The sequence below is a fragment of the Biomphalaria glabrata genome, chromosome 3, assembly GCF_947242115.1.
Source record: "Biomphalaria glabrata chromosome 3, xgBioGlab47.1, whole genome shotgun sequence".
NCBI lineage: Eukaryota > Metazoa > Mollusca > Gastropoda > Planorbidae > Biomphalaria > Biomphalaria glabrata.
Genome location: NC_074713.1, coordinates 20671238 through 20695992, shown reverse-complemented (window position 1 = coordinate 20695992; position 24755 = coordinate 20671238). Strand labels below are relative to the sequence as shown.

At 41.5% G+C, this 24755-nt stretch overlaps 1 protein-coding gene across 4 annotated transcripts in view; it reads left to right on the top strand.

Annotated features, from left to right (window-relative positions):
- LOC106056906 (E3 ubiquitin-protein ligase TRIM9-like) overlaps positions 1–24755 on the top strand; it is a 157696-nt gene that overhangs the window by 3823 nt on the left and 129118 nt on the right. For all 4 annotated transcript variants that reach the window (XM_056023925.1, XM_056023924.1, XM_013213826.2 and 1 more), the window contains exon 2: positions 183–1479. In XM_056023925.1, the coding sequence (XP_055879900.1) occupies positions 685–1479 (795 nt within the window). In that variant the 5' untranslated portion in view covers positions 183–684. The remainder of the gene's footprint in view (positions 1–182; positions 1480–24755) is intronic.

Genomic DNA, 24755 nt, shown 5'->3' with positions numbered 1-24755 from the left:
CACTGCTCTGTCCTGGAGCGTGACCTCCGTGTCGAAGGTGCCGCCTGGAGTGAGGTGGACATACTTTAGGTTGGTCAGTGTGCTGTGAATGTCAGTGCTTCGCGTGTTATGACAGTGGTTACAGTTACTAGACCTTCTAACCAATCGATAGTATCATTAATTTTTCTCATTTTTGAAAACAGGTGTACTGACATGATACTATGTTGACTTGATTCTTGACACTACTGTGCTTCTGGATATTACTATAAATGACCAGTGTGTGCTTCCGTACTTAAAATAATAATGCTAACATTAATTCTTTTATTTGGATATAACACCAATGCCAACTAGACATTTTGGATTAACTTTGGATACATTAGAGCTGACCTGTGTTTGATTTGTTTGGATTAGCCGTGAATTCATTGTTATTAACCAGACGTAGGCCTACGTTTGACTGGATATCTGTGTATGGATTAGAGCTGGATATCTGTGCATGGATTAGAACTGGATATCTGTGCATGGATTAGTACTGGATACTGTGCATTTTGTGTGCTGATTGAGCATGGATTAATGTTGGTGCCTCAACTCCTAGCACAACTTGAGTGTTGAGATTGTGAACGAGGACAGACAACGTTTGAGAAAGTGTTGTGCCTACGGTCATTCGTGTCCATTTTGACTGAACTGGTCACCCTCGATCGCGTGACCATGGAAGACGAACTCCGGTGTCCCGTTTGTTGTCGGTTCTACACCAAACCCGTGCTCATGCCCTGCGCACACTCCCTGTGTGTGGCCTGCGCTTTGAGTTGCCAGGAGCCAGCCCAGAATCTCCTGCCTCAGTCCATGTCCTCGGCCTGCTCCGAGTCGGACAGCGGCACGGTCATCAGTGACCACACTAGCCTGCTGGACTTCCCAGACATAGACAAACTGAGCATCGTGAGCGAGACCGACAGTGGGGTTGTGTGCAACAGCCGCCCTAGCAGCTATGTCGGCACCCCCAGCGTGGCCAACATCTTCCTGCAGAGCTTGCAGAGCTGCAGCTACGGGATCAAGTGCACCGTCTGCGAGAGGCTCGTCTTCCTGGATGAGAACGGCGCCCTCTCCCTGCCAACCAACCGGGTCCTGGAGGCCATCGTTCACAAGTACCAAAATCAGAGCAAAAAAGTGGAGATAAAGTGCGAGCGTTGCCTGATCGACCACCGCCCGGCAGCGGTCATGTGTGAGCAGTGTGAGGTCTTCTTCTGCGAGCCATGCCGAAATCAATGTCATCCTTCTGAGGGCATGTACGCGAAGCACAACCTTGTGGACCCCACTCAGGGAGACATGATCCTCAAGTACAAGCGTCGAAACAGCAAGGAGCACAAATGCGGTGAGCACCCATCGGAATCTCTTGGAATGTTCTGCTTGTCCTGTCGACTTCCGGTGTGCAGCGTATGCGCAAAAGACGGCCGTCACATGACACACGAAGTTCAGCTGCTCCCTACAATGTGCAAGAAACAAAAGGTAAGTTGTTTTACGACTTTCGACTCTCCCAGTAGGTCTTTACATTTTGACACTCCCAGTCTTTCTATAACATCTGTAGGTCTTTACATTTTGACACTCCCAGTCTTTCTATAACATCTGTAGGTCTTTACATTTTGACACTCCCAGTCTTTCTATAACATCTGTAGGTCTTTACATTTTGACACTCCCAGTCTTTCTATAACATCTGTAGGTCTTTACATTTTGACACTCCCAGTCTTTCTATAACATCTGTAGGTCTTTACATTTTGACACTCCCAGTCTTTCTATAACATCTGTAGGTCTTTACATTTTGACACTCCCAGTCTTTCTATAACATCTGTAGGTCTTTACATTTTGACACTCCCAGTCTTTCTATAACATCTGTAGGTCTTTACATTTTGACACTCCCAGTCTTTCTATAACATCTGTAGGTCTTTACATTTTGACACTCCCAGTCTTTCTATAACATCTGTAGGTCTTTACATTTTGACACTCCCAGTCTTTCTATAACATCTGTAGATCTTTACATTTTGACACTCCCAGTCTTTCTATAACATCTGTAGGTCTTTACATTTTGACACTCCCAGTCTTTCTATAACATCTGTAGGTCTTTACATTTTGACACTCCCAGTCTTTCTATAACATCTGTAGGTCTTTACATTTTGACACTCCCAGTCTTTCTATAACATCTGTAGGTCTTTACATTTTGACACCCCCAGTCTTTCTATAACATCTGTAGGTCTTTACATTTTGACACTCCCAGTCTTTCTATAACATCTGTAGGTCTTTACATTTCGACTCTCCCAGTCTTTCTATAACATCTGTAGGTCTTTACATTTCGACTCTCCCAGTCTTTCTATAACATCTGTAGGTCTTTACATTTCGCTTGGAAGACATGTCAAGCAAAGCCAACAACACCACACTTTGATTTGCATTTCAGGTCAACCTGCTTGTAACTCATTTTTTATGACCTGAAAAAAATATATTTGTCGAATTGTGTTGGAAAGAAACAGGCCCGCTCTGACGGCGATCACGTCAATTATTGACATACTTGCACTTTCAATACTTTAAATGTTGCTCGCAGTTCGGACCGCGAACATCTTTGAATCTAGACTGTCCACCATTTTTTTCATTGCCTTTATAAAAAAAAAAAGGAAGAACCGAATGTTTGTGAGAAAAGAAAAAAAAAATGCTCATCAGATAGTTGTCCTGTGAAAGTCCCTGGGGATGGACAAGTGTAATCACCAGGTCTTTCTCTCTTGTCTCGACTACCCTCAATCACCAGGTCTTTCTCTCTTGTCTCGACTACCTTCAATCACCAGGTCTTTCTCTCTTGTCTCGACTACCTTCAATCACCAGGTCTTTCTCTCTTGTCTCGACTACCCTCAATCACCAGGTCTTTCTCTCTTGTCTCGACTACCTTCAATCACCAGGTCTTTCTCTCTTGTCTCGACTACCCTCAATCACCAGGTCTTTCTCTCTTGTCTCGACTACCCTCAATCACCAGGTCTTTCTCTCTTGTCTCGACTACCTTCAATCACCAGGTCTTTCTCTCTTGTCTCGACTACCCTCAATCACCAGGTCTTTCTCTCTTGTCTCGACTACCTTCAATCACCAGGTCTTTCTATCTTGTCTCGACTACCTTCAATCACCAGGTCTTTCTCTCTTGTCTCGACTACCTTCAATCACCAGGTCTTTCTCTCTTGTCTCGACTACCTTCAATCACCAGGTCTTTCTCTCTTGTCTCGACTACCCTCAATCACCAGGTCTTTCTCTCTTGTCTCGACTACCTTCAATCACCAGGTCTTTCTATCTTGTCTCGACTACCTTCAATCACCAGGTCTTTCTCTCTTGTCTCGACTACCTTCAATCACCAGGTCTTTCTCTCTTGTCTCGACTACCTTCAATCACCAGGTCTTTCTCTCTTGTCTCGACTACCCTCAATCACCAGGTCTTTCTCTCTTGTCTCGACTACCTTCAATCACCAGGTCTTTCTATCTTGTCTCGACTACCTTCAATCACCAGGTCTTTCTTTCTTGTCTCGACTACCTTCAATCACCAGGTCTTTCTCTCTTGTCTCGACTACCCTCAATCACCAGGTCTTTCTCTCTTGTCTCGACTACCTTCAATCACCAGGTCTTTCTTTCTTGTCTCGACTACCTTCAATCACCAGGTCTTTCTCTCTTGTCTCGACTACCTTCAATCACCAGGTCTTTCTCTCTTGTCTCGACTACCTTCAATCACCAGGTCTTTCTCTCTTGTCTCGACTACCTTCAATCACCAGGTCTTTCTCTCTTGTCTCGACTACCCTCAATCACCAGGTCTTTCTCTCTTGTCTCGACTACCTTCAATCACCAGGTCTTTCTCTCTTGTCTCGACTACCCTCAATCACCAGGTCTTTCTCTCTTGTCTCGACTACCTTCAATCACCAGGTCTTTCTCTCTTGTCTCGACTACCCTCAATCACCAGGTCTTTCTCTCTTGTCTCGACTACCTTCAATCACCAGGTCTTTCTCTCTTGTCTCGACTACCCTCAATCACCAGGTCTTTCTCTCTTGTCTCGACTACCTTCAATCACCAGGTCTTTCTCTCTTGTCTCGACTACCCTCAATCACCAGGTCTTTCTCTCTTGTCTCGACTACCTTCAATCACCAGGTCTTTCTCTCTTGTCTCGACTACCCTCAATCACCAGGTCTTTCTCTCTTGTCTCGACTACCTTCAATCACCAGGTCTTGCTTTTTTTTTTCTCATACAAAGTATTGAAGTGGATTTGGGGTGAAAGTGGAGGGGCGGGGATTACACTGTAAATTATCTAAGTCGTCAAGCGGGTACCACACCGATGCGGATGCAGTAGGAGGGGAAGATTCAGGGCCACATTCCCTCAAAATCACATCTACGTGACTTTTGGTCATTTTTTGTTCGTCTCCGAGCTGTCAACTATCCTGATCTTTTGTGGGTGTCCACTCCCGTGTTTATTTGAGGGGAGTCTTCAAAACATCTTCATGTTTCACACCCACAGTCACACAGTCATCTGCCTTTACTTGCTAGACAAGAAGAGTTGTATGTCTAAGACTCAACCAATAGTGTGGCGGAATACTTTTTCCTTCTTTCATTCTCTGTCTCTCTCTCTCCGTCAAGATCTGTGACAGTCTTGCTGACGTTATGTCGTTGTCACATAGTGTTAGAAAGACCTGCATACATTGTTTGAGAGCCTTATTTTATAAAAAAAAATCATCCTATATCAAAAGCAATACATTCCTAAAAGCCAAACTGCCAACCTCTTGGTTGTGAACCTTGAAATATTTATGTGTACATTGTGCTACGAAAACTGTTATTAAACTGGGAACTAATATATTTGAGAACCTTTTGCAAGAGCAGACAACACTACATCGCTTGTTCATCAAACCTCTCCCCCCCTTCTTATTTTACTTTCTAAAATGTATTATTTTAAATACCCCCCTCCCCCCACCATGGTAGCCATGGTAACTCTGGTCAATAATTTGATTTTCTATTCTCTTTTTATCGTCTGGAATAACTCTGAACCAGTTCTCTTCCCCTTGAAGCATTTATTTTTTTGTTTCACTCTTAACAAAGTTATCAATCTTCACGCCCTTACTTATCTACGATGTACCCTCGACATCTCACCCCCCATCACTAGTACACGAGAGACATGAGAGTCTGTTAGTGCACTCCTCTCCCTCTCTCTCTCTCTCTCTCTCTGTCTCCTTTCAGTTATTTGTTTTTATGTTTCGTAATGCCGGTATTGTTGTGTGCATGGTTATAAGTTTATTTTGTAGGTTGCTATTCAGTTAATATTAGGCCTCAATCCCTGTATTGACATGTAGAACTTCTATTTCCTCCAGTAGTGCGATGTTTTGAAATTCACTCTGTATTCTTGTTTTGAAATGTATTGCTTTTGTTTCGTAATCTGTTTCCAAATATGGTAGTTTGAAAGTGATAGCAATACACTGACATTTACACACACACACACATATATATATATATAGTTAGATACGTTATAAACATTGCGTGGGTTGATGGAGGCTGTGGATTGGATACTGAGTCTAATGACCAAGTTTTGAGTCCTGCAGCTGGTCGAACGTTCCAGTACACTTGCGGAGGAGGGGCAGGAGAGAATAAGAAGGAAAAAGCAACTTCTCCTTGCGATCTATAGGGCAGATGATGTTAAGGTCATTTGTTTCTTTGGCCAATGGTTAACGAGCAGGTTGACTTGTGGCCAACTTTCCCCAACTAAATTCAGGTACCCATTATAGTTGGGTGGAGTCAGGGGCGCCCTAAAAATCCCGAAATTCAAATTCGAATTTAGATTCGAACCCAGGACCTCAGATTCGGAAGTCAAGCGCTTAACAACTCAGCCACCGCGCCCCCAAGGGAAAACCTAGGCAACGTAATAGTCAGTGCTAAAGGCGGTTGGTCGTTGTGCTGGCCAAACAACGTTCTGCTACTGAATTAGCTGAGACAAGGATTGAACTGTGACTTCTCCTGCACCCCCTGAGCCCAAACTAATTGAAGTCTGATACGATCTGTTCACTTTGTTGAACAAAGTTATTTAAGAAATTAGTTCTGTATGACGTCATTGATCTCAGTGTTAATATTGTGTTGAGCTATATCCTTCCGTCGCGAGAGGCTCGATGTCACTCCCTTGCTAATTACGTCATTCTGAGATACAGTTGAGATGTTTCGTTACATTCCAAAGCACGCGCTGCCCGTGTTTACTATTTATAGAATATACACAAATGTAAGACGTGTCTGTGTAATATTGTTTCGTCCCTGGTGACATCTCAAGTTTCATCTTTTTTTTTTAAATTTATTTATCGGGAACAAACATAAGATGAACTTATCAGTTTTATTTGCACAGGAGTGGGGCGACACACACACACACACCAATCAACAAATAAATTGTATTTTGTTATTACAGAGCTTTTATCCACTCACAGTGTCTGTCTGGTACAAATCTTGTTTACGTTATTTCTCCCACTTCCCATTCTTGGATCTTGCTAAAACTTTGCACAATTATTTGTTGTCGATGACAACACACGAATCAATTAAAAAAAAAGCCAATTAGTTAATTATTTTTTTATATATTTTTGCTTCTTTATTATTGTATACGGACACCGAGGTAATTCTTTCTGACGTCATCCATTATATGAACATTCTAGAAAGAGAAAAGAAACAAAACACGAAAATGCAGCACTGTCTCTACTGCATATTACGGTTTTTCTTACTATTGGGTTTTCTTACTATTGGGTTTTCTTACTTTTGGGTTTTCTTACTATTGGGTTTTCTTACTTTTGGGTTTTCTTACTATTAGCTACGTCAAAAAGAAAACTAATTTGATCCATAACTGTGTTCTATAGACAAATGTAGTCTGACATATATAATCTTAAAAGATCTAAAGATTAAGATGTTCTCAAATTAACGCTGTATTCACGATGATTAGATTACAACGTACTTATTTCTCTGATGTGAATCCGCGTACAAACAGAAATTAAACTCGGCACATCGCATCAAGTCTTTTTTCTTCCTTTTTTCTTCAAAAATCTAAAAACTGTATTCACGGTCAAATTTAATGTTTCACCTCGCACATATTAACATACCATTAAAAATCAATTTGTTCACCCCCCATTTTTTAATTGCCCTCTCACTTCAATTGGCGGCTTCCTTTAATCTTTCCCCCCCTTCCTGCTCCTCTCTCTCTCTCTTCCTTCATGCTTTCCTGTGTACTCCAGTGGTAAACCGATTCACTCCTTCCTCTTGCACCGAAACACTGAAATTAATTACCAGCGCTCAATAAATTTTACGACAGTGTCACCATTTGTAATAGCCCTGATCGAAAGTGTTCCCTCGCCTACACCACATCTTTACCAACCCCGCGCCTCCTCATTTCCACACGACAGCAGCATTCTTATTTTGCTCACCCCCTCCCGTGCCTCCTTTGCCATGACCCTGATCGTGCACGTGACGGGAAGAGAATCCCTCCTCCGAAGATCCCAGCACCCACAAGATCCGCCGGTTCGATAGCTAGCCAAGCGTGTCCCGTGTAGCGCCTTGCTTTGAGAGTTTTAACACCTGGAGGGCTTCGACCCCGAGCTTGATATCAACATCTCGTTTCATGCCGCGAGGGCGAGTGTGCATCGTGCACACTCGGTGCAAGTGAGAGGTAGGAAGTGGCGACCTGGGGGGAAGACGGAGGTGCGTGAGTGAAACTTCAAAGAATGTTCCAAACTGTTGCACTCACCTGCATATATCTGCTTGTTTACATAGTACCGCCCCCACCGCCCCACTCATCTAAAGCACTACCTATATTTCCTCGAGAAGGGGCAGTTGCAAGAGAAAGGAACTCTCTATATCATATTAAGACTCAGCCATAATTACTTCCCGTTTCTAATTGAATCATGGATGAATTTCTTCCCAAAATGAGTTACCCGCCTCCGAGCTACCGATCTGTTGCCGCCAAGTCTAAGAGTCTACCTACCCTATTAGAATGAATCGCAGCGTCCTGGCACCCCCCTCCACACGAACATTGATTCATCCTACTTCACGGTTGACCAATCAAGCCTTCCCCAGTACATCTGGAGCTGACTATGCCTCTGTTCAACCCCGTGTGTCCCTCTCCTCTTAAATGTCGTGGATGCCATTGTCTACGTCATCCTCATTTCCTGATCTTATTGTTGTCGTTTCTATTGTTATTATCTCCCCTTTTTATTTTCTTTCTTCCATAGGCCAGTGCTTTCGGAGCGAATACATGTTTGAAATGGTATTAACTGGTTCCAAATGTCGATACATGCATGAATGGGGTTTATGCTGGAGGGGAGGGGAGGGGTAGTTAATGGGTTTATCCTGGTGTAAGTGCATGTTCAGTTGCGAATTATCAATGACATTATTGGACATCGTCTGCTGACTGAAGGTCACTCGAGGGCAGCTCATCAGGTGAGGAGTCATGTGACATGCAGTCGTTAGAACATTGACTCTCCGGGACTCAATCGCTAACTCACTCACTGAATGGTTCTGTCACCAACTCAAGACTCACTTCATCAACCATTAATTCATTCAACCATTTACTCCTCCATTCCTATTCATTCATTCACTGGCTCACTTATTCTGTCTATCCCTCGCTCACGTATCCTGTGCTCACCAGCTCTAGTCCTGTTCACTGAGCGGACCACACAGATTCTGACACAGAACAAAAATGTTATACTCACGATATCGTCTCAAGCTTGGTTTATCGTACCACCCCCAGCAACTGTTGAACTTTCCATGACGTAGCCACAAATCTCTACCCCCCCCCCCTCCCTTTGTAAAACTTGTGCAACCAAACAAAACCCCCCACAAGATCGTGTAAGTAATCATGCATTTAACTGTCTTCCAATCTCTCCCCCGCCCCCTTCCGTATTTTGTTCCTGCCATCAACACACACTCCATCTTTACAGTTATCATATCTAAGTCTTATCCCTTGCGACATTAAAAACTTGGGTTTTTAGAGCGCATCGAGTTACCTGCCCTCTTCACTATAACTTGTATCATGGGAGACAATCGTGATAAAGGAGGAGAGAAGAGAGAGAGAGAGAAAGAGAAGTAGAGAATTAATCATTATAGCTGACTTGATGATAAAAGCACATACACAATGTTAATTGTTTTGCACTTCCGCCAACAGATTTCCTTGGTAACTTAATTCCCGCCAAACTCAATGAAGTCACGTGATTAGAAATTTGTAGGTTTCTTTTTTTTTACGCCTAGTATATAGTCCGAGATGGAAGACGTCAGCAAGACAGTCTGGGTTGTTTTTGTAGATGCCAGTAAGGCAGTCTGGGTTGTTTTTGTAGATGCCAGTAAGACAGTCTGGGTTGCTTTTGTAGATGCCAGTAAGGCAGTCTGGGTTGTTTTTGTAGATGCCAGTAAGGCAGTCTGGGTTGTTTTTGTAGATGCCAGTAAGGCAGTCTGGGTTGTTTTTGTAGATGCCAGTAAGACAGTCTGGGTTGCTTTTGTAGATGCCAGTAAGGCAGTCTGGGTTGTTTTTGTAGATGTCAGTAAGGCAGTCTGGGTTGTTTTTGTAGATGTCAGTAAGACAGATTCTACATTGTATTGAGACACACTTGTACATTAACATTGGAAAGTCTCTTGATGATGACTGTTGTAACTGCATCGAAGTCTTTCGTTTCATGGAATGTCACGTGATAGTGGGTTGGCGCTAATTTGTTAAGTTGGAAAGATGTCTTCTTTTAGTACGAAAATTTGTGTCTCTTTTCTATTAACGCAATACAAACACTTGATGTCCACTTGTTGCCCAATACGTCACGTTCTAGCCTTATACATAGTCTCGTCCACTTGTTGCCCAATACGTCACGGTCTAGCCTTATACATAGTCTCGTCCACTTGTTGCCCAATACGTCACGTTCTAGCCTTATACATAGTCTCGTCCACTTGTTGCCCAATATGTCACGTTCTAGCCTTATACATAGTCTCGTCCACTTGTTGCCCAATACGTCACGTTCTAGCCTTATACATAGTCTCGTCCACTTTCAGCACTATACGTTTGTTATCTAATGTTTACCTTGAACAATATTTTTGGATTGAAAAAAAAAAAGTGTCATCCAGCGGTTCTTCCGAAAGTCAAAGCAATACTTCGCCCATGAGTTTGTTTGTTTGTGTGTGTGTGTGTGTGTAAGTATGTGTGTGTGTGTGTGGGGTAATGACATGACCATTTATTTCTTACTTACTGTCCTAAATTTGTTTCAAAATGGGGTCACGGAATGACGTAGAGCGTATTAGAACTGGGGTTGTGTTTCGGTTCAATCCTTGAGGGTTTGCGTTCAACCCTCTTTTTTATATATACGATCCCAGCCTTTGATCCCTCATAGTAAATCAGTATTGTTTGCAACCACCGTGAAAGATTTTATAGAAGGAAATCTATAATAGTCTTACTCTACAAGCTATGGACTTATTCGTATATCGAAAGTCTTTCTTTGAGTCCTTGATTGAGCGCCGCTTCACTTGTCAGATCAGAAAACGTAATCCAATGTTACGTGTTTGATCTTTCCATTAAATATTGAATTGCCTCCAACCAACAGGTATGTTGCTATTACATCGTTCTACCTGTTATTAAATCGACCCACCGGCTTGAAGTCGTTTGGCTATCAAAGATATATGCTCTCTTTATCGTTCACTTGGCATAGCTAGCAACGACAATCGGAGCTCGTGATTTGTTGACTTTTTATCTCCCCCTTGCAAGATGGCTGCTACTTTGTTGTTTAGAATGTACATCACTGTCTTTCTTGTAACGCCTCAGGATTGGAAGTGATGATGGTTTAATTGACTTCATTTCAAATGAGCTCTCTCTCTCTCTGTGACCTTTAACCTGTTTAGATCTAGATATGGAGAAACGTATCATTAGGTCTTGACGAGCAGGTACCATAGCGCCCAGGCTTTGACAAGAGCTTTAGAAAAATGTCTGTGTAAAAAAAGAGAGAGAGATGGAGGGAGAGGGAGGGAGAGAGAGTGTGAGAGAGAGAAAGGAGAGAGAGAGAGAAAGGAGAGAGAGAGTGTGAGAGAGAGAAAGGAGAGAGAGAGTGTGAGAGAGAGAAAGGAGAGAGAGAGTGTGAGAGAGAGAAAGGAGAGAGAGTGTGAGAGAGAAAGGAGAGGAGTGTGAGAGTGTGCGAGAGAGAGAGAAAGGAGAGATAGAGAGTGTGAGAGAGAGAAAGGAGAAAGAGAGTGTGAGAGAGAAGAGAGAGAGTGTGAGAGAGAAAGGAGTGTGAGAGTGTGTGAGAGAGAGAAAGGATAGAGAGAGTGTGAGAGAGAGAGAGAGTGAGAGAGAGAAAGGAGAGAGAGAGAGTGTGTTTGAGAGAGAGAAAGGAGAGAGAGAGAGAGATTGAGAGAGAGAGAACCAAAGAACTTACATGTATGCTTACAAGAACAGCCCTTGGTCTTTGATATGTCAACACCAATGTCGCTGTCTGTTTACACTCTCTGGCTGCTCTCTCTCTCTCTCCATCTCAAATTCTCTGCGCTAATCCTGAGACGGGTGTCCCTGTCTTTGATAATTACCAGCACTTCTGCCAGCACGGCTCTGCCTAAGTTGCTGTCATTTTGGCTCACGCTGTCCTCTCTAGACCAGCGTAAAGAGGAACACGCGGAGTGTCGGTGTGTGTGTGTGTGTGGGGAGAGAGAATGGGTCAACAACGGGACAGACATAATTGTGTCATCTTTCAAGCCCTCATTTCTGGTCCTACTCACACACACACACACACACACACTATCGCCACGCGTTCACGTTAGCACGAGTGAACTCACAACGCGCCATTGTCTTGTCCATCTTGTTTCAGAGAATCTCATGTTTAACTCTCTCTCTACACTGACCATCTTTGATTTTAAGTTAAAAAGAGTAGAAGGAAAGGAAAGAGACACGGGGAGGGAGAGAGAGAGAGAGATCTCTTTTGTTATGTTGGCTTGATACTGTAAATCATAAGTAAGAAAGAATCAGGAAACACAACTCCAGTATAACTCTCTTACATTCTATAAATATGTCTTTAAAACGTTATCAAATCAATTGCAAGCACGTCCTCTCTGTATCAATGTTCTTCCTTCTACAATAGTAATAATATTAGACGTTCTAGATCAGTGTTTCTCAAACTTTTTCATTGACGGAACACTTCGCACATTCTGATTATTTAGCGGAACACTTTGCTTAATTTTTTAAGAGCTTAAAAGTCACGTGGTGACCTACTATTCCAGTAGTTCGTGGAAAACATATTCAGGCCTAGCGGAACACCATGGTTTCACGGAACACAGTTTGGGAAACACTGTTCTAGATATTCTATCATCGTAAACTACTTATAAAATATGTTCAAATAAAATATTTTGTTGACTTTAAACATCGACAATCAAGTTCAATAATCAAATGTCTTTATATTAACGGGCTGAGTTATAGACAAGTTCTATTTTGATCTTGTTTAAAAATAAATAAATAAAAAAGGTGTTTTATTTCGACAATCTGACAATGTCCATGGCTGTTACCAGGAAATACTTCCAAACAGATTTAGTCCAGGTCTCATTGTCTAGTTGACATCATGAATGGGTATGACATCCGATGTATATAGTTGACCTCTATACTTGCCAGCCCTCTTGCTGTTATGGTCTCTAGTGTTGACCACAATAGAACTATAATTAACATGTCCAACAGGTTTCATGGTCTAACGAACAGCGTCCCAGCTATTGGTGCCATGATGGAGTCGTTGGATTTGGTCATTTCGGGGGGTAGAGGGGCGAGGTGTTTTGTGTCCAAAATCTGTTACGTCAAGTGTCAACGGCTAGGTCAACGATTGTATTAGTCCAGTGGAGGCTGATTGTCTGGACGAATCTCTTTGTTCACACGCGCCACCGTTTCCTTATAGGATGGTCAGTGTTGGTCAGCCGTGGGATGACCTGATTACAGGCATTGCTTAGAACTTAATCTTCTATTGACCTCTCGGCCCCCCTCCCTCGTCACCTATGAGAAGGATCACGCACAAACGCACCGTCCCTTCCCATAACTACAACAGTTTGTTTTTTAACGAGTCTACCCCAACCATAACCTATTTGATTAGAGGTCGATTTCCATAGATCAATTAATTTACAATTCTCGGCTTTAAGAACCTGGAGACACTTAATATCCATGTCACACACACACACACACACACACACACACACACACACACACACACACACACACACACACACACACACACACACACACACACACACACACACACACACACACACACACACACACACACACACACACACACACACACACACACACACACACACACACACACACACACACACACACACACACACACACACACACACACACACACACACACACACACACACACACACACACACACACACACACACACACACACACACACACACACACACACACACACACACACACACACACACACACACACACACACACACACACACACACACACACACACACACACACACACACACACACACACACACACACACACACACACACACACACACACACACACACACACACACACACACACACACACACACACACACACACACACACACACACACACACACACACACACACACACACACACACACACACACACACACACACACACACACACACACACACACACACACACACACACACACACACACACACACACACACACACACACACACACACACACACACACACACACACACACACACACATATATATATATATATGGTATGTCTCTTTGTTTTTAAAATAAGTACCATGCACTTCCAATTCTAAAATAATACCTTTAAAAATAAAGTATCTATTTTCGTAGTTTCAAAGAAAACACTGCTTGTGTGTGAGTGTGTGTGTGAGTGTGTGTAAGCAAGACATAAAGCACTTACACCTACAAGTTTAAGCTAGATTTAGTGTTGACCAGACTAAGTGTTGACCAGACTAAGTGTTGACCAGCCCGCAGTAAAGTGACCTTTGTTAGTTAAAACAAGGTTTGAAACAAAATACTTACTAGAAAAGTTTCGTAGCTTGTAATACATGCAAAGTCAATGTCTTGATATCCTACAATGTCCTACCTAGATCTAAATGTATGAAGTTTTAATCTTAATCGCTACAAAAAATGTGAAATGTGCATAGAAGTTTGGCTATGTTTAAAAAAAGCAAACCCGTAGAGGCGTAGACTGATGGTTTTAGTGGCGGAGCGATAATTAGCATAACTTTGTTTAGTAAACTTGTAGACTAGAGAGTTCCACCAAGACTCATTCATGTGAGAATACAAACAAATAACAACATTATCCAGACTTCAGTACTTCGTGGAGCAGAAGAGAGAGAGGAGGGTAGGAAATGGAAGGGGATGATAGGTACTCGCACGCAGGTGGGAGTCAAGGTCTAACAGATGCCAGGAGTCGTAGTTCTGACGCCAACTTTTTTTTTTGTTAATACTCTGATAGCTTAAAAGGTTGGAAATGGAATACAAATACTTTTTAAAAAAAATGTTTTCCTATTGTATTGTGTAGTTTGTGTTTTTAGAAATGTGTTTATGTCATAAATCTGAACAAAGTTTAACTGTAATCTGGAGGTGGATATAGGTGTAGAAGCTTCGTTATAGAGTTGGACTGATCCCAAGATACACAGCTATTTATTTATTTGTATGTCTGCATTGTTAAGGCGTATAATTAGTTTGACTTGCAACGGAACTTGGATGCGCTTTGAAAGTGGCAAACCTCAAAACAAAATTTTTATAAACTATCGCCATTGTGGTTAAAGTACAACAAACACACACACAAACACACACACACACACACACATAAACACACACACAAACACACACACACACAATGTGGGAAGTTTTTCTCTTTTCGACAAGTTATTGAAAGATTCACATTACTCAACGATGTATTTTTTATGTACCTACCATGTAAGGAATTGACATCAATAATACTCAATAGCGGATGTTCAACACAAGAGCATCAGAAATCGATTTACTCGTCGACATAAGCTACAATCACATCGACTTACTCGTCGACATAAGCTACAATCACATCGACTTACTCGTCGACATTAGCTACAAAAAAAAAAAAAAAAAAAATCCTAAAAAGACATAGCTTGTGTTTTTAAACCAAGGTCACAGAAAATCTGTTATTCAAAATTTTGCACCTGTAATTATGCTTTTTAAAAAGGTTTTAAATTCTTTTTTTTTTTAATTTAACAATCACCTAGTAAGATAGGAGCCATCTGGGATGAACTTTTTATCCACACCACTTGGAATAATTGGGGCAGTCGGGGGTGGGGATAATGTCAAACTTTAGCAATCGTATCGTGACACCATCACGTCCCTGTTGTCACAGTGTCAAAGGAGGAAGTCACACAAGTGGAGATCACGTGTTTCAGAAATCGAACTCCTGAGGCGGGAAACCTTCTCTGGTTACATCCGGGCCAGTGCGAAAGGAAGGCGGTAAAACTATCTGCAGCTCTCATTACTTGTTATCGATGTTTTGCCTTTCTTTTTTTGTATTTAAATGTCACCTGTGTCTAAATGTCATAGTTTGTTGTATTCTGCTAGAGAATGTTATCAGTTAGACAAATGAAGGCATGTATGGTCTAAACATGTGACATTTAATCTCACTGCCTATACAGCAAACAAGTAATGTTTGGTACAGCATGGCAGCCTATAAATTGTCGCATGGTAGACAGCTATATACAAGCTAACTCAATAATACACACACTGGAGGATTTGCCAGACATCTAGTATTGAAGTTTGCATGTTTCCCCCCGCAAGTGTCCCTCCTCCTCCGCCACTTTATAAAAAAAAGCCACGCCTTTTCTATACCCCCCTTCCCTTTTCTTTTCTTCGGTACGATCAGAATTCAATCCTGACGTGCCAACACTGACCTACATCTCTTAGCAACTGACACTGACCCTCGACTTCGTTGAATATTAATTAACAAGGGACGAGATCCTTTCTAATCCTTGCTTAGCATGCCCCTAGTGTCTGAACACCTTGATGACTAGGAGACAAAAAAAAAGGGTGGGTGGGTGGAGGAAGGATGTTGCGTATCCCCCTTTTGAAAACAGCCAAACGCGAAAAATAATTGCTTTCCTACCACCTCTTTCATACAACACTAATGCTTGGCCAACTGTATCTAAACATTCAATCATTGACATAGTCAAAGTAACTCCATTATCTCCCTTTTCATTTCACATACTAACTCAATTATCTCCCGTTCCGGATACACTAAACATCTTTTAATTATTTTTTTAAATGTTAATTATCCGAAGGGAAGGCGGTTTTGTAGAAACTGTGTGAGTCGGAACCTACTATAGATGACAGAACATACATTGGACTTTTGTATCGCCTTTAGTAATGGAAGGACAATTAGCCAAAAGTAAACTCTCGCACTGGCTTAGTGTTAGTTCTGCCCAAATCTAGATGTATCAAGCTATAAAGATCTTCTTCTTATCCCTATCTTGGCCTCCCTGTCTGCTAGATATTACTATGGATTATGTATGAATCATATTTTTTTAAATGTTGACAAAGATTGGAGATAGTTGGGTCAGCGGAGAGTGAGGTATTTGAGATAAAGAAAGAAAGAGGACAAGGCGGATTGTCAAGACATAGAAAGGTCAGGTCAATAGGGAAAGGGGTGGGGTTGGAAGAACTTAATAGCTAACCCTCCTCCAGTGGGACGTTTAAAATAAACTCTTCCGATGACAAGCGGTCATTTGCAATAGTCATGCATTAGTCGTGACCAGAAAAAATTGCGGGACGAAAAGCATAGTACCCAAACATAATACCTACACATAGTACCCACACATATTAGACAAACATAGTACAGAAACATTGCACACATAGTACCTAAACATAGTACTCAATATAGTACACAAACACAGTACCCAGACATACTGCCCAAATATAGTGCTCTAACATAGTACACAAATATAGTACCCAAACATAGTACCCAAACACTGCAGTTCTTTGTGTTCCCCTGCTGACCTCAGTCGCTGCACTCACCTTAGTCTCTTGTTACCCACGTTCTCACAAGTATTGCAATGTCTCGTCACCCATGTGTGGCCAGGAGCGTCACAGGGAGCGCGGCGCAATAAAGCTCCCCAGGAGAAGTAGATGTAATGTTGCATGCCACCCTGGCGCCCAACCTTCTGCTAAAATGCAACTCCTGCTAATCCACTTGCAGTTGAAACTCGTAGGTTTAAAACTCGTTAATTTTATTTGGAAAGTCTTATTCCATAGCCCCCCCCCCACACACACACACACCTCTAGACTAATTATCTGTAAAAGATTTATTTTTTTTTAACGTAAGAAAGCCAGTCACAGGAGTGGTCAAACAGATGATATGTACATTTGTTAAACAACTTTTAAAGAGCAATTAGATGTTTGAAAGTTTAAATGTAGATTATCTTATGCGGAAATGTATTTGACGTCATCGCGTGGAACTCTTGCAGCCTCCATGTGTCACTTCTCTGTAATGTCCATCAAATCCACGCAGCCCTCGCTCATGTCCTATTGTTGCCTTGTTCGAAACCCCTGGAGCGAAGTGAATGATACTCTCCTGGTCCAGCCTATTCATCCTCTTTTCTCGAGCTTCTTACTCGCTCCTCCCTCATTCTCTCTCTCTCGCACACACACTATCAAAGAAAATGAAACTCAAACGAAGTCAAACACACACACACACTTTCACAAATACTTACTCACATGCTGGCTTTAGCACACACAAGCTTATTCACTCAACACACGCTTACACAGAGACATGGACACTTGCCCGTGGGGTGCGAATATCCCTTCAAATCTCTTATCTTACCCGCTCCTCCCCCACCCCCACCCCTTTTTTTTTTAAATGTTGGTCTCTTTCTCATTTTCATCTCTTCCTTTCCCTCTCCATGCACTTCAAGTGTTGATCTTCGGGATAGCTCAGCGTTGCACTTCCTACGTCTTTTCATATCGAGAGAGAGAGAGAGAGAGAGAGAGAGGAGAAAGAGAGTGAGGGAGAGAAGATGTAAGAACAAAGACATCGAGCAAATGAACTTGCGTCGGTCAATGGGGCTGATGGTCATCTCCAGTTGACCCAGATGTTCAGTGTGATACGTTGTATTCACGTTACGTGTGTCTATGAAATAATGCTGCAACTCGTACAAGCCTTAAAGTCCAACAGAAATAGACCTAATTTCTTTAGCCTGGTTTATAAAAAAAAAAGAACTCTCAACACTCATCTGGTAATTTAAACAAGGGCTGATAAGAAAGATCGTCGTAAATGCTTGATTATTGTATTTATTGTTAATGCTCTCCCCCTTTTGCCAACAGGAACTTGGGACGGCATTAAGAGGTATATATTAAATAATACACAGTTATATGTAGGATGGGTGGCCGAGTGACCTAAACGCTTGGCTACATATCATTGGTGCTCGAAATCGAATTCCCGATCGGGCAGAGGTGTCTCCTAAAGCAGCAGATACCAGATACTCTTCCCCTACTGGTCCACAAGGGGATTGGACGATTGAGTACTTAGCCCGCTGTCAGCAGGAAAGATGGGCTATACTAAAGTAATTTAAAAAAAAAAAAAACAAGTATAAGAACTGAAGGAATTAATTATGAATAAAAAGTATTTCATCTCTCTGTAGACATTATAACAATCAATTGTCAGGTCACAGCACGTGTGTCATGTCATTGTTTTGTCAGGCATTCAAAGTCTGTTGGAGATTGCGATTTTCAATTCACGATTTTATCATTGTCAGGCTGTAATTGGAAACTTTTACTTGTATGTGGTGCAAAGGGCTGTAGTTTGATTAGCAACACAATACTCTCACCAACCGTTGGTCATTTCAACAAATTGACATTAGGGTCTAGAGTTAAAGTAAAATAGTTTTTTATTGCCGTTTTTTTTTTTTTTTTTGAGGGATAATCATATGTGCATTAGTATTTACAGAATCACAGATAAAGTTATGTTTCAAAACCTTGTTTTTTTGTAGGTAGAATTCAGCGAGCATAACTTCTATTAATGATATCAATCTAAACCGGTTCGCTTAAGCCTACATTAAAATGTTGAATTTGTCTTTCAATTCAAAATCAAGATTGACTCGAATGCATGTTGACCCCCAACCAGTGCTTCTTTTGACATTGAAAACTACTTGGCATATAAAATATAAAACTGATTATCTGGTCATTTGCACGCCACAATAGAGCAGCAATTGAATTCCTATTGCCAGTACAATAAATGAGCTTTTCAATTTAAATTTTGACATCAATGAACGGATGTATTTTATTTTCATTTTTTTTTTATTAAAAAAGAAATTGATTAATTTCTTTTGGAGTTGTATTTTAATTGTAATTATTGTGAAATATTAAACTATGTATTGAATGTAAGCGAGTCCATCGATAACTGCTAATATAGTTGGATGTCACAAAGAACAAATAGTTATAAGAAAAGTCTGCGTGTACATGACTTAGGGCCAACTAGTTGTAGCTTGAATTTAAATAACTTGTCTCCAAGGAAGATTCGAACTCTATCCCCTTCAGCTAGGTAACAAAACTGTTCACATTACTCAGCTGACACTTACCTCCCCTTATATGTACCCAGATCAGGTTGTTTTCACTGTTTGTGTTTCTCCCCCCCCCCCCCCCTCTCTTCTTTCTCATTATCTCCCTCGAAACTTTTCCTTTCCATTGCGTCCTCTCTCATATCCGTGAGTGAAGAAACCCTCCAACGCCCCTCCAACGCCTCTCACTAGCGCCCCCTTCTTCAACGTCATCTCCTGGGTGAACCAACACAAAAAAAAATCTTATTAACGCCCCCGCTGCTCCCTCACTTGTGGCTCAAAGGGCGCCCAAGCGTTAAACCTAAGAAGAAATTTTGAGGACTTGTGCCTCCTTGAGACGTGTGTGTGTGTGTGTTCGTGTGTGAGTACTGGACCGTGTGCTAGAGCACACAACTGGCAACCAATAGCAATTATATTATAAGAACTCTCTCACACTCCCCGGTATACCCTCTCCTCCCCTACTCTTTCAGTACTCCCTCTAGCTCTTTGTTTCAATATTTTGTTTATTGGCCTATTCAATTACGTAGGTGACCTACTTAACGAGAAAGCGGTCAGACTAGCAGAGGAGTAGCCTCTTATATTATTTGGTAGGAGACCAAATGACTATTTCACTAATGAACTTCCGAGAGCTTATACAAACAAAAGTTCCAAGTCTTTCATGACTGAAGGTCCACGTTCTGACTGCCCACTGTGTGTCATGGTCAGTCATGGTCTCACCTCACCAAAAAGGTCAGCAGATCGTTAACATTTTAGGTTGGAGACAACAAGCCAACTCTCCAGTGGTCAACATATTTAAAGCATCAAATTAGACTGTATTACCTGTGTAGACCATGCTTGACCCTAAGTCCATAATAGATAGATAGATAGATAGATAGATAGATAGATATCACTATCTTCACCTATCCCTTAGTCTGTTGAACCGTTGGGGCACCACACGAGATTTGTTGACCGTCTTTCTCCATTCCTATATGTCTGGCCTTGTATAGAATTTATTTATTATTCTTTTTTTTCTGGTACTGTTCCCTGCAGGAAGGTCTTTGCGTATCTATACTGTGTTTTTTGTGGCCATTACCCTCGGCCCGCATTGACTCCCCTCCAAACCTTTGTGTGCTTGTCTGTTCTTGTGGAGTAGGGTGCTTGTTAGCTGGGGCGGCCGGGCTGTTAAACACAGTAATACATCCACTGGTAAGAGCCGTTATTTAGAGAAGAGAGACGGCTTTTCAAGTCGAGTTTAACATTCTTAAACTGTTGACCCAGACTGTAACACCTGGTCATTTTGCTGTAAAGTCCAGGCAAAGGTCATTTTGTACCAAGCAATTGTGTTTCTTTGACATTGGGGCTAGGGAATGGGGGAAGTTAAGAAAGAAAGCCACATCTGCGTCCTACTTATTTAATGGTTAAGGCTTCGTGCTAGGAATTCAGCCTGTGAGTGGACAGATTTGTATGAAATGGACAATGTCTTCATCTATGTATTTTTATAGTGCGTGTCCTTGTGTCCGTGAGTTTTTACAAAGCTTATATCAACTCTGTCTAGTAAAATCTTTGAACTTGCTTTTATTACATTTCCCATTCTCTGATCAAGTTGAAATTTGGCACAATTATTCATTGTACCTGACAAGACACGAATCAATAACAAATGTAACTGATTAGTTAATCAATTAGTACCAATTAATTAATTTTGTATTACGTAGCAGAAAAGGGGGCCAAATTCAGCCCTTTTCAGACAAATGGCAGTAATTAGCGGTTCTTTCCCTTAAATGAGCTTTGTTTTTTCTAAACATACTATTTTCTTCTAGAGCTTGTTTTCTAACTGCGTCTTAAATGTTGGGACAGTAAGAACTTCCAACATTTAAAATGTGAATCAGAAATTTTTACCTGTTTTCACGAAACAATATAATGGCATGTTTTGTATAAAGTTTGTTTGAAATGCGGCATTCACTGGACTAACATTGTGATAATACGCCCAGGTTCGAGATAATTTATCTCCCTTATTTGTTTGACTTACAGAAGTGTTGGAGCGACAGACCTGGCAAGTTTTTTTTTTTTTTTTTTAATTTTCGGAACACCTCGAACTAGATTACTGGAACTTTTAAAGCTTTTTAGAGTTTTCTGTTAAAAACAGGGATATAAAAAAAGAAGGGGTGAATAATTTTTTTATCCTTTCACAATTTTGTCTTTTACTTTCTCTCAGTGTGTAAAAGGCTTGAAAAAGATACTTTTTAAAACTAATTTTCTGGAAATTAAACCAAAAAGAGAAAAATGAATTCAAAGATTCATTTCTCTTTCTTTAACTTTATCTCTTTCTCTCTCTCTCTCTCTCTCTCTCTCTCTCTCCTGCTCGCTTTCATTTTGGTACTCTTGCTCTGTCTCGTTTCTTTCTGTTATCCTTTCTTATGTCCTCTGTGTGTGTGTGTGTGTGTTTGTGTGTGTGTGAGAGAGAGAGATAGAGGGAGTCTTTTAAATCTTCCTCCCCGACTCAAATCGACTCAAATACTCCGTGTCCACTTGTATGAGTAGTTGTTAATGTCAGTGTCTTACGTGTATTTCCATATCTATGTGTTTTTGTATTTTTAGATTATGTCCATGTCTAAGTATATGTCCATGTCTGTGTGTATGTTACCTTCATCTATACAAGCTCTGTCATTTAGCCTCATAAAAAGTCGTATCGCCCTTTTCAATCTTAATAACTGAGAGGATATCTTGCAGTCAAAGAATCTTTTCATTGTTTGGAAGTTCCCCCCCCCCCCCAATTCTTTTTTTCTTTTTCTCCTAAATCGAGCTTCCTCCTATAGACCAAACACACTTTATCCAGGTAGATATATAAGAGGCCTATACGCAACCTTCAACAGGTTTCGCCCCTGCGTGAGAATGCCCCCTTCCCTTTCAACTTCAGCTGAATTAAAAAAAAAAAGGAAAAAAGTATCATTCCAATCTGGAAACCTAAGTCTTCTTCTAACGACAGGTGCTTGTCTGGGGGTGGAACTCGATTCAAGAGGCTACCGTTTGTTTTGAGCAGTAACAGCGGCGCCTGGCCACAATGGAGGCTCCACTCAATCCTGTCTGTAGGGAGGGGTGGAGGAGGGGGGAGATGGGCACCTCCGACGGGGGTGTGGGAGGGGGCTCCCAACAGACACGGGGCGACATCCACCCTAGTTGTTTACACCCGCGGAACCCTTTGACGCGCGAAGCGTGAAAAAAGAAGCGACAGCTAAGTATGACCTGGGGAACGGTGCTGGTGGGGGCCGAAGGGGGAAATGAAAGGGCAGCCCATTGTTCGCAGGTTTCAAAACACCCATTCAAGACATTCCTGCTGTCCTCCCAGTGAGGACGAAGACGAATAGATCCGATAGACATGGCGGTATTAATTCACCAAACAGTTCAACATTTATGCGCGATTAACCATTATTATGTATTGGTATGTCCTGATAAAAAAAGTTTCTGTCGGTGTCAGCTGCCGTTAGATGTCACCGCTTAAATGTCAAACATGTCATTCACCCGTGACGTCTGAATTCTCTTTCGTTCAAATATCACCGCGAGGGCACATCATACTGTGTGTTTGAATAGGTAGCTACGGGGGCCAGTTCTAGATCTACCCTCCAAACAGACCAATGGCATATAAGTCTTTCAGTGATATTTTTAAAAATGCATTAAAAATATACTTTTTATGTAGAGAATTAGAACATTCTTTTAAAAATAGTCGTAAGGTGTATAATAGTATACATAAAATTGATCGAGGATTTCTTTACACTATTCATCAGTGTTTATAATTGTAAAGATGAAGAAAATAGAACATACATAATCAAAATGTACTGACCAAATTAAAAAGATTTAAATTTAGAAAAAAATTGCGTTTAAATGTCGTATTACCCGGAAGTAGATGCTCTTCCCAGTCAGCACCCCGCCATCTTGGATTTGAAATCTGCTAAATATCATGACGTCATTAGGCTGTATTTTCAGGTGTTTTCCTTGACACCTGCTGCCATAGTGACACCAGAAAGTGTGTATCTAAGAGAAGCAGAGTGCGAGAGAGTGCGTGTTTTTATGAACAAGACCTTTCCAGCTCTCTCCACACTGTCAAAACATAACCAAGATCATACTGATAGATTATAACATATGTTATTTCATTGTGTCGTCTGCTCTGGATCAATGATGAAGTGCAAAGACCTGGCACTGGGAAGTTAACGATTTGTTTCAAACCTGTGTGACATTTTGCATCCATGCCATTCGCCCGTCTGTCTGTCTGTCAGTGTTCTTGTCTTCATTTTTATGGATCTCGACAACTTTCAACAGGTTTCTTTACACTTTTTAATTTTTCACTGTAACCATGGCAACTGCCTTTCTCCCATCTAAAATGCGTCCCTTGACGAAAATCAGAAAAGGGTCAGTTCCGTTTCCCCAAGGCGTAGCCTTCTTGCTTATGGGGAAAGCGATGAGACGAAGGTCAATAGAAAGCTATTCCTTGCTTACTGATCCTTCACGTGTTAAGTCTCTGATCAATCTTGTTGTTTTGTTTCCTGATAAAATGTAAAAAAGAAACCACGTGACTAGATCAAGACCATTAAGATCTATTGATTTCCATTCATCTACATTACACAACACACAAGAATCGCCCTACTACAATGATGGACTTGAACCAAAGACCCCAGCGACACAAAGATGGGTAGATGAACAACTAGACGCCCTATAAAAATAGCTTCTGGTATCCTTAAATTGTTTTGATCTCAAACCAAACAGATCAAACTGTTCCGTCGACACACAAAAGCGATCTCCGAGGCCAGCAAGATCACAGTGCTCGGACACAAAAACCTTTTGTCCATCTCACTTTAATTAGCACCGCTTAGCTCAGCCCCCACTGGCTTACAACACTGAAAGGACCACAAGCTACATTCCACTGATCAACTGACCGTTGTGACCACAGACCCGTAGGCTAATGAATGTGTTCATCAATCTCCCAAGGACTACTCCAGAAAACCTGGACGCGATAATTAAATACTTTGTTAATTGGAATGGGTGAACAAAATGTTTGAAAGATCGTGGGAACAGGGAGTCATTGTTTACTTGAGGAGGAGGGGTGGTTGAACACAACATTTTGGGAGGAGGAGGGGTGGTTGAACACAACATTTTGGGAGGAGGTTCTAATTATGTTATTCAAATTTTTTCTTTTCGTTTTTTTCCCCAAGGGAATACAG